General features: G+C 33.5%; 1 protein-coding gene across 2 annotated transcripts in view; it reads left to right on the top strand.

Annotated features, from left to right (window-relative positions):
* The window catches only part of LOC117170117 (alpha-tocopherol transfer protein-like), a 338,103-nt gene extending 332,458 nt beyond the window's left edge, over positions 1-5,645 (top strand). For both annotated transcript variants that reach the window (XM_033356651.1, XM_033356653.1), the window contains exon 5: positions 5,142-5,645. In XM_033356651.1, the coding sequence (XP_033212542.1) occupies positions 5,142-5,311 (170 nt within the window). In that variant the 3' untranslated portion in view covers positions 5,312-5,645. The remainder of the gene's footprint in view (positions 1-5,141) is intronic.
* The last annotated feature ends 10,834 nt before the right edge of the window (positions 5,646-16,479 follow it).

Raw genomic sequence — 16,479 nt, 5'->3', positions numbered from 1 at the left:
AAAATCCCTCGTATCAGTTATTATTTAAAACTCACTTTCAACTGATTTGAATGCAATATGAAACGCTTTAAATTCCTAAGATTTAAAGTCGAAATATATAATAAATTTGCAACAAAGAAGATTAATTTTCTTACCAAAAAAGACGATTTTTTAACAAATTCCATGAATTTTCAACTTATGAAGGATCCATTTCTAAGCAAGACTAGACAAGGTGTAATTTAAAATAAAAATAATTTTTAACATAAAAAACCAAATTGTCAACAAAAAAAGTTCAACATAATTTTCTACCATGTTGTTAAATCATTCATCAAAATATACTAATTTAGAACTTAACAATTGCATTTTTAATAAAAGGACGATGTAAAAAAATCAAGAAAATTAATTTTCGACCAAAAAAATGAATTTTCAACAAAACAAAAGAATGTTCTAAAAAATAATTCAATTTTAAACTTATAAAGTATAAATTTCAAACAAAAATGTAAAATTGCAAATTTTCAGATAAAAAATTAATTTTGAACAAAACAAAAAGCCCAAAATGTCAAGAAAATTGTTGCATGTTAAAACAAAGATTAATTTTCAACTAAATCTAGAATTAATGATCTACCAAAATAAGACGAGCTTTCAACAAAATATATTAATTTTTAACAAAATTTTTGAATTTTAAAGCCGGGAGGAGCAATTTTAAACTAGAAAATATTAATTTTTAATAAAAATATCCATTTAAATCAAAAATGAAATGTTTACCTTGTTAGTTAAAAAAAATTAATTCTTATTAAAAAAACGAATTTTCAACAAAATAGTTACATTTCTAACAAAAGAGTTCAGCCTAAAAATGACTTTTTATCCGCGGAATATTAATTTTCTAAAAATAGAATAGTTAAATTTTCGACCAAAGAGGTGAATTTAAAACCAAAAGAATAATTTTTTTACAAAGTAGTTCAACTTTTAACCAAGCTTCTGAATTCTTAACGAAACAAGATGACTTTTTAACAAAATAGTTTCATTTTTTACAAAATAATAAAATTTGCAACTGAATACTAGAATTTTTAACCAAACGAGTTGAATTCCGAACCACAAATATAATAGTAGACCTGCTACCAAGAAGGATTTAAGCGAAAAAATTATAAAAGGGGGTTTCTTAAAAATAGAGAAAAAAGAACAATTCTTTGAAAGTGAATAATAGAAAACCCCTTAAAGTTTCGATTTTTGTATTAAATTAAATTATCCTTATAATGTATAGTTTAAAATTTGTTTAGCTTAAAAATACACAACGAAAAATCGACAAGACTCAGAAAACGAAATTACAACAATTAAAAGAATGACAGAGAACAAGTATATTGGGACTATACTTAAGAAACTTTATTTTCAATTTAATTTATATTGGATAAAATATCAATATTGCAGATAAAAGTAACAGCGTTTTACCTTTAAGAATTCAAATGATTTAGAAACTGAAATTAATAACAAAAATTAAAGGGCCTCTAATTTTTCTCATTCTCATCATTTATGATTGAGAAAGGATAAGAAAAAAAAGGTCCGACAAGTCGGAAAAGAAATTTTTCCAAATTTTTAATATCAATCGAAAATAAAAATTATAAGCCAAACAACGTACGATATGAAAAAAAGTAAAGAAAAGCATTGCTTTTTAAAAGCCCTACAAGATTATCATACAAACTTTTTGGATTTTCTTGTAAAGTTGAAAATTCGAATTTTTTTTGCACAAGAAATAATGAGATATAAAAAGTCCCATTTTGTGGTGAAACTATGCAGGATACAAAGGAAGATGAATCAACAAAAATTGTGATCTCAAAAAAGATCTACAAATTCGTTAATAATCACTTCTTGATAGGAGGCGTACGTTGTGTTTTATTCGCGAAAAATAACATTGAAAATATAAAAAAAAACTTTGTGAAAAAATGATACAAGTAACGAAAAAAAATGATTCAACAAAAATTATTTACCCGAAAAAGAGCTAAAAATTTGTTATGAATTACTTTTTGACATGACACGTAGTTTTTGTTTTGATCATAAAAATGGTATTAAAAAAAAAGATGAAAAATTTGTGGAAAAACAACAAAAGGTACGAAAACAAATTGATTGAAAAAAGTTATTCGCCCGAAAAGTGAAACAAATTTGTATTAATTTATTACATTCTTATTATTTATGATGCAGAAAGTATTAGAATTGCCCGAAATTTAACACCACAACATTGGTTTTGAAAAATCCTACAAAATTTCTTTAAACCACTTTTCAATAGGACTCGTAATTTTGTTTTATCGTAAGTAATATATGCAGATAATCGAAAATTCCAATATCACGCTAGAAGACGCAAGATACGTGAAAAATCTGAAAGAAGACTTGTAGGATATTTTGCTTTATACATGTATAAAAAATAATATGAAAACCAAAATCCTATTATTAGCATAACACGCGAGATAGAGAAAAATGTCTAAAAAACGGATTGTATTTTTTAAGTTTATTTTAAGGTGGTCCAGAAAATATAAATTTACAACTGTCTGTCAAAAAACGAGTGCTTAGCGCGAGTGTCACGATAATATTGTGTATCTCAAAGCCTACAGAGCTTTGAGAAACTTAATCTTTAACTATACTTATTGAAGCAAAAAATTCAGAATATGTACACGCATATAAATACTGCGATCTGAAGAGATGTTTTTGATAAAGTTTCATTCAAGCATTCTAAATGCAAGGAATAAATATCTGAGCGCGAATCGCGGGAATCAAAAGACGCGCGCCCCAGGCGCGCTCAAAATTGCGAGCCACGGGCACAGCGCACGGTGAGAATGTGCCCGCGACAATAAATAGTTCATTGACGGATTATTTATTACAAACTAACAATTAAGAGATAAATGTTTTAGAAACTTTCCAATAATTTCTGACATTTTAGTTTAAATTGAGAAATGTAAGGCAAAATATTTATATATTCTGATCAACCACTCGAGTAAAATTCAAAAATAAATTTTTTTAATTTTGAAATTATGGGTTTCGCAATTTAAAAAATCGGGATATAATTTACATACATAGTAATATACATAAATTTCTATAAAATATTATATAAAAAATTTAATAAAAAATAATTTTATTATATAATTTTATCGTTTCATTATAATTTATTTAATTCATAATTAATTACACAAACATAGAAATTTACGAATTATCTTTTACTTAAATTAATAATCGTGAGGGAGGCGGTATTCCTATAACATTTAACTCTACATCTAAAAACTCCAAATCGCTAATTATACATGCGAGAACGCTGTACGATCAAATTTATGAAAAAAAATTATTATTTTAAATTTCAACTCAATATATATATATATTTATTGCGACACAATAGTGTATCGTAATAATTATTTTCTTGATACAAAATTTATTCAAATAATTGATTCATTAATTGAAAATAATAAATCAAAATTCTCGATATAAAATTTGTATTTTATATTTTTAAGTATTTAGTATTTGCCGACTTAGTATCGGCTATTTGGTGGACTTGTTCGACGGGTGAAGATTGCAGGGGCAAAGTAGTTGGAGGGTGCGATTTCAGGTCGAGAGGCATGGGGGAATCGGGCAATTTTCGCCGGGAGCACCGTCTACAATCAGTTCCTCGAACTATACACATGCCGCATCTAGGATTATAATATCTTTTCTGTAATTAGTTCAGTTACCTTATTAAATATATCATAATTTTCCATTTCTGAAATAAAACTTTCAAATAAAATCTTTTTCGTACTTTATTTTATTATAAATAAACAATTTTAAGACCCTCTTTGTACGCGCAGGGGATACTAACCTATTTAATACTCTTCTGTCGAATGCAAGATCAATGTAAATCTCCGTGGAATTTGTATATTCGACAAAAGCGTCAAACCGCCGAACATGCATTACTTTAGAATTGTTAGACTTTAGAGAACAAGCACTATAAAATCCGCCAGTGATAGCAACGTGGCCATCATTAGCTAATGCGCTTGCGTTAGGGTTGCACTTATCTTGCTCGTTGTTGGCGCTGAATTCAAAACAAGTGTTAAAAAGAATTCTTTTTATCAAATAAATAGTGATTACAAAATGAATAATTGAATATTCATTATTTATTCTAAAATTTCAACTATTTGTTCAAAATTAGTTTTTTATTTTTAGTTAGAAAAGAATTTTTTATCTGAAAATGTTCTATCTTTGATGTAAATTTAGCTTTTTTTGTTCAAAATTAAAGTATTTGGTTGAAAAATTTCTTTTTGTGTTTCGATTTCATAAATTTTATTTAGTTAATAATAAGTTCATACAAGCTTTTTAATGAACTTGTATCTTCCTGTTTTAATGTTATTTTTTAACATCTTTTAATTATATGTTTATAAAAATGTAATTTTATTTTGCACAAAGTAATCTTTTGAACCCTCTTCTTCGCATTTATTTGAATTCAAAAATTCAAACACTTTTTGATGTATAATAATAATTAATTTATATTTACTTTAGCATTTTAATAACTGCATTCATAGTGCATGCATGTATGCTTCGGTTAGTTCGGAATTCTATCTCGGGGTGATTGTATACTTGTCGACAATGCATACGCCTCCATGCTCTTTTCAAGAGCGCTCTAAACGAATCTTTTTAGCTCTCTACAGGTATCAAATGGAACTCAAGTTCTAAATGATACCAACTTCTATTTGAGCCGCAACTTTAGTGAACCCCCAGTTTTTTCTGTGACTGCGGTATTTCTACCTTTTTGAAAGGAACATTCACGTATAACTTATAAAGCGTTTTGAGGGAGAGAGTCTGGGTGACATTAGGCTGATATGAAACAATACCAATTTAATGAATACAGTTTTCGAAATTTTTAGAATATTCCAGATTAGTTCGGTTTGAATTCCTATTTGAAACTTTTTCTAGAATTCTGGTTACTTCAATTTTTGAAAATTCACTGAGAATAAATCTGCCACTATCCATTCAAATTCCAACCGCATTTCACTGGTTTTCCAGGAGAAAAAATGACTGAAATATCAGTGACGCTTATTGAAATTTCAGTGGCAGCGAGTATTCACTTATTCATATATAGACTTTCCAGACTTCTTTTCAAAGTTCAAAGTCAAACCTTCTCTGATTTTTAATAACTTTTGTTCTCTGACCTGCAGACGCTCAGTATACGAAGCTCCATCAGCTGCTTAATTACTTTCTGGAAGAAGAAAAGCTTTATAATGGATGGCATAGTGTTCCAAAGAAGCTTTCTTCCGCCTCTTCCAATTATAAGGAATTGCAAGAAGACACCACGATCGAGAAAATTCCAAGTGGAAGAGTCCACTGAACTTGATGCCCCGACCTTCTGAATAATCTCGCGTTTGAATCACTTTGAATGCATGAACTTGCTCCAGAATCTCTAGCTGCCAGCCCTACCTATTTTCAGATATGGCACGTTTATTATTTGAAAAGGTTCCGCTTCGTACATCGAGTAAAGGAATCTCATATTTGATGAAATCGTAGAAGGTCGTCTCGTGCCAAGGATAATCCCAGATTGGATTACCTGCAACGATCGAAACAGCATCTATCTTAGGTTATTCTACGTGTTAATAATATTATAAAATAATCAGAAACTATCTTCAGCTAATGTAATTAAACTGTATTTATTTTTGCAAAAATTACATTGATAATTACAAAAATATTTTAAGGGGTTTAAAATAATTGTTATCTATTTCACTCCAAGATCATTTGTGTGCCATTTGTAGAATAAAATAGTGAGAACGTATTTGAAATGAAAATACGGATAGGACCTTTTAAAAAATACACAACGCCTGGGGACTTGGGAGGGGTGCAGTCACCACTGGTCAGCCCCTGTCCTACTGGTGTTATAAAAGCGTTATGTATTGTTTGAATGAACCAGTTTTTTTGCAAAAAAATGGTAAAAAAATTTCAAATTTTAACATTCGTCCATAACATTTTTAAAAGTATTAGATAGATAAGTGTTTATTTTTTGGTCTGCTGGCATTAAAAAAAGTTACTTGTTTGCACTTACAATTTCTTTACAGAATTTTTAAAAACTATCTCTTAAAAATTAACGTCCATCCACACCTTATTACTAATCCGCTTGCTTCTATAGCTTAAACTTCGTCGCAGCGTGCCGCCTCGCCGCGCACGCATGTCGCTCTTCTCTCGCTATGCCTCGCATTGCCAGCCTCTGCCTCCGCGGCTAACACCTAATAATTAACTGCTATTTACAATATTTACAGTTTTCTTACGTCTACTTCCTCTCTTGTTTACAATCTTTCCTTCTGCATTCCTCTTTTCCCTTTCTTCTCTTCTTCTCCATCTTACCCAGCACCCCCTTCACCCATGATACTGCTCTTTTGTCCCCCCTTTCATGCAACAATACCTCCATCCTTATCCCACTCCTTTCCACCTCTTCACATTCCTCCAACCAGTGCTCACCTATTGCAACCCCCTTCCCGCACAATTCACACATTCTCTTCTCTCAAGAAAGCCAGAACCAGCTTACTTCCCCTCTCTTCCAAAAATTTCTCCTCATATTTACATGCTCGACTCCCTGTTAAACTCCCTAAACTCGTTCTTTCTGTCTCCCTGCTCTCAATATAGTTCGGCGTATTCCTTGCCAACCCTAGTGTCCACTTTACATACTTCTCCAGTATCCTTTTTACGTCCTCACTTACCTTCCACTCCCATACCTCCACTCCGTAAAATAAGAGACTCATCACTAGCGAATCAAACAATTTCATTCTGCTTGCATAATCATCCGCGAACAACCTCTTTCTTAGCCCCCCTCCCCCCCCCAACTTGTTATCACATTTGCCTTTCTCACCTTCTCTTTTATATGACCATCCACTCCCCCATTCTTTCGAAACAGGAATCCTAGATATACAAACTCTTTAACCTCCTTTACCGCTTTTCCTTCCACTTCCACTCCGCTCCCTTATCTCTCCCATCTCCTTTCCTGAACACCATAACCTTCGACTTGTCCGCATTTAACTCTAGCCTATTTTGTCCAAGTATCTTCTCAACCTCTTCATCATCTCCTTTAAAGCCTCTTTGCTCTTTCCCAGCAGAACTATGTCATCTGCATATGCTAGTGACCATATCCTGACTCCTCCTACCCTAACTCCTACCACTCCGGCCGCTAGCTCAGAGATTCCCTCCCCTCAGGCCTCTCTTCACTCCCTTCTCTTCCATTACCTTTCACAACCTCCCCCTATCCACTGAAGGGAACACGCCCTTTAGATCTATAAAAAACGCGTACACTTTGGCACTCATTTGGTTAGTTGTCTATTCACCACGTGCTGCAAGACGTAAATATTGTCAATAGTACTCCTTACCTCCCAATAGACCGCCTGCGTCTCCGGCAATATTCCTTTCCCCTCAACATCCTTGCGCAGCCTATCTGCCAACACCATCGCGTATATTTTGTATGCAGTATTCATTAGCATAATTTCTCTATAATTTACCTGCCTCTCCTTATCCCCTTTCTCATACAGTGGTACGGTTAACCCCTCCCTCCACCCTCTTGGAAATTCCTTCCCCTCCATACTTATTTTACTACCTCCTTCAGCCTATACCTTACCTCTTGTGTGTCAAACAGCTACGCTTCATTCACTAGCCCGTCCAGCCCTGCTGCCTTAGATTTTTCAACATCCTTATCTGCTTCTCTATCTCCTCTCTATCTACCTACCTCGTGCTTCTAATCCCTTCATTTCTCTTTCATTTATCTGACCCCGAAAATGAATCCTTTAAAAATTTTCTCCCTTCTTCGCTCCCTATCTTCTCACTTATCCTTGCCCTAAGTTTCATAAATCTATTAATTATCTTCCACACGTCCCCTTCTGCCTTAAGACTTCTCAGCTCCTCTTCCAGCTCTTTTCCTTTTCCTGCTCTTTCTTCTCACACATCACCCTAAACTCCTTCCTCATTTCTACGTACACCTCCTTTTTTACGGTTCCTTCCTTCCACTTCCTGTACTTGTTTTTCACCTTTCTCTTCATCATTTAACATTCCCTATCCCACCGCGGCTTCAATATTTCTTTCCTCTTTTTCCTAAACACCTTCTTTTGCACACAACATTTCACTTTCTCTTTTAGATCCTCCCATATCACGTCCATGGACCCGTAAGCCAACTAAGGAGCTATCAAAAAACGGTATGAAATGATTTTGTAGAACTTCTTGAATGTAATAATTTTGTGCTTGAACTATTCATCATATATAACGTGGTTTTGTGTGTACGTCATACTATAGACATATAGAGATTTTCACCTAAATTGTTTTTTTCTGACTTAGGGTGACCTAAAACGTCGAAAGTTGACGACAACTGTCAAGGTTCAAACTTTACAAGAATCTCTTACTACGAGCACGACAACTTTTGAAAGTACTAATCTATTAGATTGGACTTTGATAGAATCTTTAAGTGTCAAAAACTGAAATTCAAGTTTGTTATCCACCTATTTTGGATCAAAATTTAAAAAGTAGAAATATTTTCAAAATTTTTGAGACCATTTTTTCAAGATTCAGAAATTCTATGTACGACTTTCGTTCTGAAAGCCCTACAATATTATCATGACAAATTTTTGACATTTAAAAAAAATTGAAAATTTAATTTTTTTACCATCGTTTCTGGTGCTAGCCACACTAAAAAAAAAGGATGAAAAATAAACATTCCATTTTATGGTCTAGCTATGCACGATACAAAAAAAGATGTTTAAATTAAATATTGTGCACCCGAAAAAGCTCTACAAATTTGATATCAATCAATTTTTGATAGGACGGGTACTTTCTGTTTTATTCGTAAAGAACAACAATAAAATTAAAGTTTTGGACGTGTAGGTTTTCTTTATATCGTGAAAAATAAAATTAAGTATGCAATTTTTTGGATAAACGACACAAGGATTAAAAAAATAAGAGACAAACGTTGTTCATCCAAACAAGATCTAAAAATTGGTTAATAATTGTTTTTTGTTAGGATGCGTATTTTTTAATTCCTAAAAATTAATATTGAAAATAAAAAAATTTAAGTTTTTAGAAAGACGATACAGGGTGCAATAAAATTTTAATTACACAACTGTTTTTTATGGGATGCGCACTTCTTCAGTTATAAAAACAAGACCATGAAAATATATCTGTTTTAATAAGGGTTATAAAGTATCATGAAACTTTAACCAAATGAAAAGTTTTAGACATTAGGGCGGGAAAATTCGAAATATGAAAAAATGATATTAAGTATCAAATATAAACATTTAATAGGATGTAGAAACTTCAACTGGAAATCACTAAAATAACATTTTGCTATTTTATTAAACTTTCAGGCTTATTTTTATAAATTGTTTTCTTCCAAAACCATGTTTTAATTCTTGTCATTGCTATATCTCGCAATATTTTAAATAAACATCTGATGTAATCGGTGTTTCGGTTAATAATGTCGATTTTGCTGTGAGATGGCGTTACTAATAAGTTTTTTGGTACAGACGCATGGCCTCTATGGCATTTTGAAGGTTCGACATACCTCAGCAAAAACCAGTTTGTTCTGGAATGTCATTGTGCAAAGAACATATTTTTTGAATACTTTGAAAATGTCGAATTACGTACCTGAAAAAGCCGTTTTGCGGCGGTATGTTTAATAACGATCTTTTATTTGAAGAAAACGGCTGCTGAAAGTTATAGATTATTGGTTGAAGCTTATGGGGAAAATGTTATAACCAAAAAAAATTGTGAACGATGGCTTCAACGGTTTAAAACTGGTGACTTCGACATAGAAGACAAGGAGCGTCCAGGTCAGCCCAAAAAACTTGAACATGAAGATTTGCAAGCTTTATTGAATGAAGGTTCAAGGCAAACGTTGAAGCAAATGGCAAATGCATTGGATGTTGTTCAATCCACCATTTCCGAACGTCTACACGCATGGGGAAAGGTCCAGAAGGTAGGGAAATGGGTTCCATATCAATTGAAAGACAGAGACATTAAAAGGCGAAAAACCATTTCTGAATTTCTGCTAGCCAAACAGAAAAGAAAAGGTTTCTTGCGTCGAATTGTGAAAGGAGATGGAAATTGGATATATTTTGACAACCCAAAGCGAAGAAAATCATGGGTAGATCCAGGCCAGCCATCAACTTTACAACCAGTGCGCCATATACATGGAAAGAAGGCTTTGCTGTGTATTTGGTGGGAAAATAGGGGAGTTGTGTATTACGAACTGCTGAAACCTAGTGAAACGATTGCTGACGAACGGTACCGATAACAATTAATTAAATTAAACCAATCATTCAAGGTAAAACGAGCAGAATACGCGCAAACACACGAGAAAGTCATTTTTCAACATGACAATGCACGGCCTCATTTTGCGAAACCAGTCCAAAACTATTTGGAAAACATTAAATGGGACATCCTACCCTACCCGCCTATTCACCGGAATTGGCCCAATCGGACTACCATTTATTCCGAACGATGCAGCACGAACGTTCAAAGAAAAATTTCCAGTCTCACAAAGAAGTGAGAATTTGGCTCGATCAATAGTTGGCCTCAAAAAATGAACAATTCTTTTGGGAAAGCATCCACGCACTTCCAGAAAGAGGAGGTAAAGTTGTTAAAAGCGATGGACCATACTTCGATTCTTAAGGTAATTCTTATTGCTATCAAATTGAAATTATTTCTTGAAAAAAAGATCCTACTACATCTTCACTCCATTGGGAATCGAACCACAAAACTTCTGATTTCCGGCCAGGTAATTTTCCAATTAAGCTATTGGAGGGATCAGAATAAGAACTCTTAATTCAAGAAAATAACGCTGATTTTTAGCTAGGTGTTAATAATACAATTAATTATTCTTTAATTTATCTGCTATATAATCAGAGATTGTACCTTACCGACAGTAGATCAACCCTCCAAACCATGAAGGCAGAAAATCCACACAATATCGATCAAGTTAAGAATCTTCAATAATAGAAAATGCTTAACGTCTTAATAAGACTAGATGGAAAATAATCTTTTCAAATTAAAATTATTTCTTGAAAAAAAGATCGTACTCCATCTTTGATTCCCAATGGAGTGAAGATAGAATCAAACGGCCCAATTCTGCGAAAAAATCGACATTATTAACTGAAACACCTAAAAATAAATATTTTCATAAAAAAGTTTAAATCTAGTAGAACGTTCGGTTCCGTTAACTATGTTAAATTACCTAATGTCACCCTGAAAGGATTGCGCAAGCGCATACGTGTTTGTTATTCATGTTTCAATTAAACGCTTCATGGACTCACTTTCCTAGTTTCAATATCAATGCGCATTATGAATTGTAATAATATAAATTAATTGAAATGAAAATTTGTTTAGGGTGGCTGAGAATAAAAATTAGTAAGAAATAAGAAACTAGTATTAAAGTATTCATGAAAAATAAAATGTGTAGATAATTTTGCAATATTTGAATAACCAGTCCCAGACCGAGGTAAAGAAATAAATACAATATACATTTGATAAAATAGAATTAAACTTCATGTATTTCAGTTCGCACTTTCGGCAAAATCGAGTGCAAAGCAGAAATACGTGATGACATTGTGCTTGTAAAATTCTAATGAGTTTTAACAAAAGAGAATTAACAATCTCCAAATTATAGGTGTCAATGCTTTAACCTGTAATTTTAAAAGGTCTGTGCACAAATGTGATGGAAGTACAAAGACCGAGTCCGTAGCGTGAGGTAAATGCACTAACGATCCCTAAATAAATATATTTTCAAGTGCGAAGCGCGACATACAATACGAGTAGAAGCGCTCCGTCGATTGATCCATCTTGAATTTAACCATTTTTTCTATTCTTGCATGAACTTTAAATTACACTAATTACTATAAACTTGTTTTCACTTTAAAGTCAAAGAAATAAAGATGCTCGATTATGAAGGTGAAAAACAGTCGATATTTTCAAGAACTAGTCGAGATGCTTCTATTTTATGTTAATTATTATTTGACTTAATCCAATTTAACTATGATTTGAATTTCAACTTTCGACTTAACTTATAAACGTCACATGTACGAAATAAAAAAAATTTTATTTAGTTTTCTATACTTAGCCCTGATATACCCTCTGGAAGCTACGACGATGATCCTTCTCGGCAAAATCGATCTCGACGCAATTTGATAGGATTCCGTAGGTCTTTAGAAAAATGAATTTTATCTTTCTAGCAATGAGTGTCCAGGATTATTCAAGAAATTCGCATTGTTGAATAAACCAATGAAGCAAGTGTTAAAAATAAAGAAAACTGTTTAGTGTTTTAAAACTGCATAAGTGCTTTGACAGATTTTTCTAATTAAAAGTATAAGTTATTCATGAAAATGGAAAATTTTACCATTTTGTGAAATCGTAATAGGATTTCCAACCCGTCTTCATTCAGGAGATCATTCAAAAAGAAATGATCGATTCTAGAATACAATAAACTCAAATGGAAACGATGTACTAATTCCAAGTTATAGATTTATGAACTCTAGGAAAATGGTATTTAATTCTAAAATGAGCTCAAAAATGTAGACGGGTGTGAGACAGATTGTTGTAGAAGTTGAGGTTAGCTTGGTTGGAGATTTGTGACAGGGTGGAAGTGTTTAGTACAACGAAAGAGGAGATCAAAGCAAGGGAGCCAAGGGGGAAGTACAAGAAAACTGTAGAAAAGGAAAAATTAAGAGCAAAAAGCGTGATATCGATTGAATCTTTTATCAGAAGTAAGAGAGGGAAAAGAGGAAGCAGTGAAGAGAAGAAAGATATCGGCTCGAGCTTGAAATATGCAAAAATACTTAGATCGCCACCGGAAAAACAGAGTTTTGTAAAGAAGGATGATAATAGTAAGGGGGCTGTAGAAAGCGGAGATGAAACTGAAGTTCCGATTAAAGAGGAAAAACTGAAAGAAATTCGCGAAGTGATAATAGAAGTAATAAGGATTTATAAAGAAAAGAAGGAGAAAAGAGGAGAGGAATTAAAGAAGCAAAATTAGGCGGGAAATGGATGAACTTAGGAAAGAAGTGGGAAGAAGTCAGGGAATAGCTAGAAACGAAGATGCAGTTATTGAAACAAAAACTAGACAAGCAGAAAAACAATGATAAAAAGTAAGAGTAGATAGAAGGTAGGATAAAGAAACAAGAAAGCTTGAACCAGGATTTTGTGGGGGCGGGATTGGGAATACGGAGAAGGGAAGACTGAGAAAAATAGAACAAAGCAAAGTACCTGTAAAGATCCCATTGGGTCCCCATTCGGTTCCTTTTTTAAATACTAAAAAAACACGTCAAGATCAAATTTTAAGTTGTTGAAATTTGGATTCTACGTTAAAATTTGCATTAGAAACTCACAGAGTAATTGCAATACTTTTCTTGCAGCGTTAAAAACTTTAAAAAATGAAATACCTGTCATTTACATGGGCCGAAGTCGCCTTCAAGTACATCTTCTTTTAGTAGCAGTTAATAAGCGTTTCATCGGTAAATTTAAGAATTTTGTCTGGATACTAGCGCCACGCAGTGGAAACCTCAGACAACAACGCTGCGATGCAAGTTAGAGAGAAGTTTATTTTTAAACTTCGCGCGCAACATACTACTTGAGCTATTATGGATGCGCTTGAAATCACCTTCAGCAGAAGTTAATTACATTTTTTTTACATTGTTAACGCTGAAAAACAAACATTGCGATTAATCCATCAGTATCTAATAGAAAATTGAAAGTAGAATCCGAATTTCAACAGTCTAAAAGTTCACCTTGCTGTTTTTTTTTTAGTTTTTTAAAAAGTAACCGAATGGGGTCTTTACGGAGACTTTGTAGAGGCTCCATTCGGTTCCTTCGAATCCCCACGGAACTGAAGAAATGAGTGAATGAAGTACTAAAAAGGATTGATGCGAAGGTAGAGATAGAGGAAGTGAGAAGTTTAGAAAGGGAACAGTGAAGAGGAGAGAGAATGGCACTGGTGAGACTTAAGAAATAGGAACATAAAGGGGGAAGTGATGACAAAGAAGAGCATATTATATGGAGCAGTATAAGTTAAGGAAAATAGCGGAAGAAAAAATAAGGGAAGAAGAACATGGGTTAAGTATGAGTGAATATAGATAGACGAAGTATGGTGGCATTGGCATTAAGAAAGGGAAGAGATAGTAAGAAATGAGGTGCAGGGAAACTAGGAGAAAAAGGAACGGGAGATAGGAAATTAAGAAATTCTAAGGAGGAAAAAGAGACACCCGATGGGATGTAGTCATAATGATGAAAACGTGGCTAGGTGAAAAGGAATGGGAAAGAGTAGGCGGAAGGTCACCAAGAGGTTACAAATGGCAATTGCAAAATGCAAAGAGGAGCAATGGAAGGAATGGTAATGGGAGTAAGGAACGAACGCATAACAGGGAAAGGTAAGGAAGGGAGGAGAAAACAAAAAGAAGGGTTAATACTAGAAGAGGTGAATATGGGATGAGAGAAGTGGAAGGTAGTGAGGGTTTATGTGAACGATGATATGCAGGAGAAAGCAGAGGAGATGAAAGAAATGCTTTAAGAAATTAAGGAAGAAATTAGGCTTATAATAGGTAAGAATTTCAATGCGAGAATATGAGACAGAGGAGAAAGTGAATAGGTTGAAGAGAGAGGAAAAAACCCAAAGATAAGGTACAAAATGGGGAGGGAAAAAAGTTGTTGAAGAGCTTGGAGGAGTTAAAATGGTTTATCTTAAACGGAAGTATAGAGAGAGATGAAAAATGAGAATATACACGCTTAGGAGGTGAAAGGGAAACGGCAATTGATTATGTGATAGTGAATGATGAGGTAAGAGAGAAGGTCAACAAACTAGAGTTCAGAAAGGAATTAAGAAAGCGGAGAATATAAAAAAGTAAAAAATAAAAAACGGAAACGTCAATTGATTATGTGATAGTGAATGATGAGGTAAGAGAGAAGGTCAACAAACTAGAGGTCAGAAAGGAATTAAGAAAGCGGAGAAAATAAAAAAGTAATGGGGAAGAATATAGGGAAAAAAGAAAGAGCATACAGAGTATACAAGGGAAGAAATATTCGACGTTTTAGGGTTAATGAAGGATGGAAAGGCACCTGGTATAGATGAAATTCCAAATGAAATATGGAAATATGGAGGGAAGGAACTAGAGGAATAGGCATGGTTAATGTGTAATTGAGTATGAAGAGGAGAGGGTTGGCCAGAGTTATGGAAGAGAGGATTAGTTATACCAATAGTGAAGAAAGAAAAAGGAGAGTAGGTTAAAGAATAATGGGATGTGACGACGATGCCAACACTGTATAAAGTACATGTAACTGTTTTGTCGGAGAGATTGAAGAAAGAAGATAAGGGAAAAAAGATCGAGCCACCGAATCAGACATGGTTTAGAAAAGAAATTGGAGTAATAGACAACATATATATTCTGAACTATCTAGTCAATAAGAGGATTAAAAGGGAAAAAGAGGCAATGGTAGTAATGTTCGTGGACTCAAAGGCAGTGTTTTGACTCATTAGACTAAGGCGAAATAGAAAAAGTGATGGTGAAAAGGGGCATAAGAGAGGGATTAATAAAGAGAGTTTTGGAAATTTTTAGACAGACAAAAAGCAGGTTGAAGGTAGAAGAGCGAGTAGGAAGTAGTTTCTGGTTGATGAGAGGAGTGAGACAAGGCTGTCCACTGAGCCTACTTTTATTTAATATATTAATATCAGATTTTAAAGAAGAAATGAGGAAATGAGATGGAAAAAAACTGAATTTAAATGTAGAAAAGCCAAAGATAATGAGGTATAGAAAAGGAGGAGGAAGGAAGAAAGAATGGAAGAATGGAAGGGAATTACGTTAGAAGAAGTACAAGAGTTTAAATATTTGAAATATATATCTTGCAAAAGAATGAAAATCCCCGTGTGGAAATAATTCCTGGCAGACTGGAATTATTCTAGTGCCAGTAGTGGATTATTCGTGGCTGTCTGTTCACGCCAAATTAGATTGACGCTCTTTTGGCGCTATCTGTACCTACAGTTCTATGTACACCCACTAATATCGCTAGCCAGAATTTGACATCACATTAATATAAAAATTCCGTCTAAAATCCAGCTTGGCTCTAGAAAGTACTTCTATTTGGACTCATCATTGCTGAATAAAGACATTTAGTCATTAGATTTTCTAGGAAATTAATTTTCCTTTTCGTATGACATGTATCCAGTACTCATGCACATTAAAATGACATATTTCCTAACCTCAAATATTATTCAGTGCTACCAACAGCTCTCAACTTTCAGTATGCAATGCAATTTCAAAACTGCTACCAAAAAAGTAGGCAACAATAACCGGAACCGGATTGCAAGAATCAGATGTTCGTCATGCCGCCATTCAGTGTAAATACGTTTTGTTTCGCGACCACAAGGTTTAAAGTTTTCTAGCTTCTTTTTTGACGTACCAGGTGTATACATATGAAACCGGTATTTTTTCAAGAAAAAAACACATTTATTTCAAGAGAATGATAACAAATATTTTATTCGAAGTATGCGCCCTCGCT

This window comes from Belonocnema kinseyi, chromosome 3, assembly GCF_010883055.1.
Source record: "Belonocnema kinseyi isolate 2016_QV_RU_SX_M_011 chromosome 3, B_treatae_v1, whole genome shotgun sequence".
Lineage (NCBI taxonomy): Eukaryota > Metazoa > Arthropoda > Insecta > Hymenoptera > Cynipidae > Belonocnema > Belonocnema kinseyi.
The sequence above is the reverse complement of the archived record's forward strand: the minus strand, read 5'-3'. Positions and strand labels throughout refer to the sequence as shown.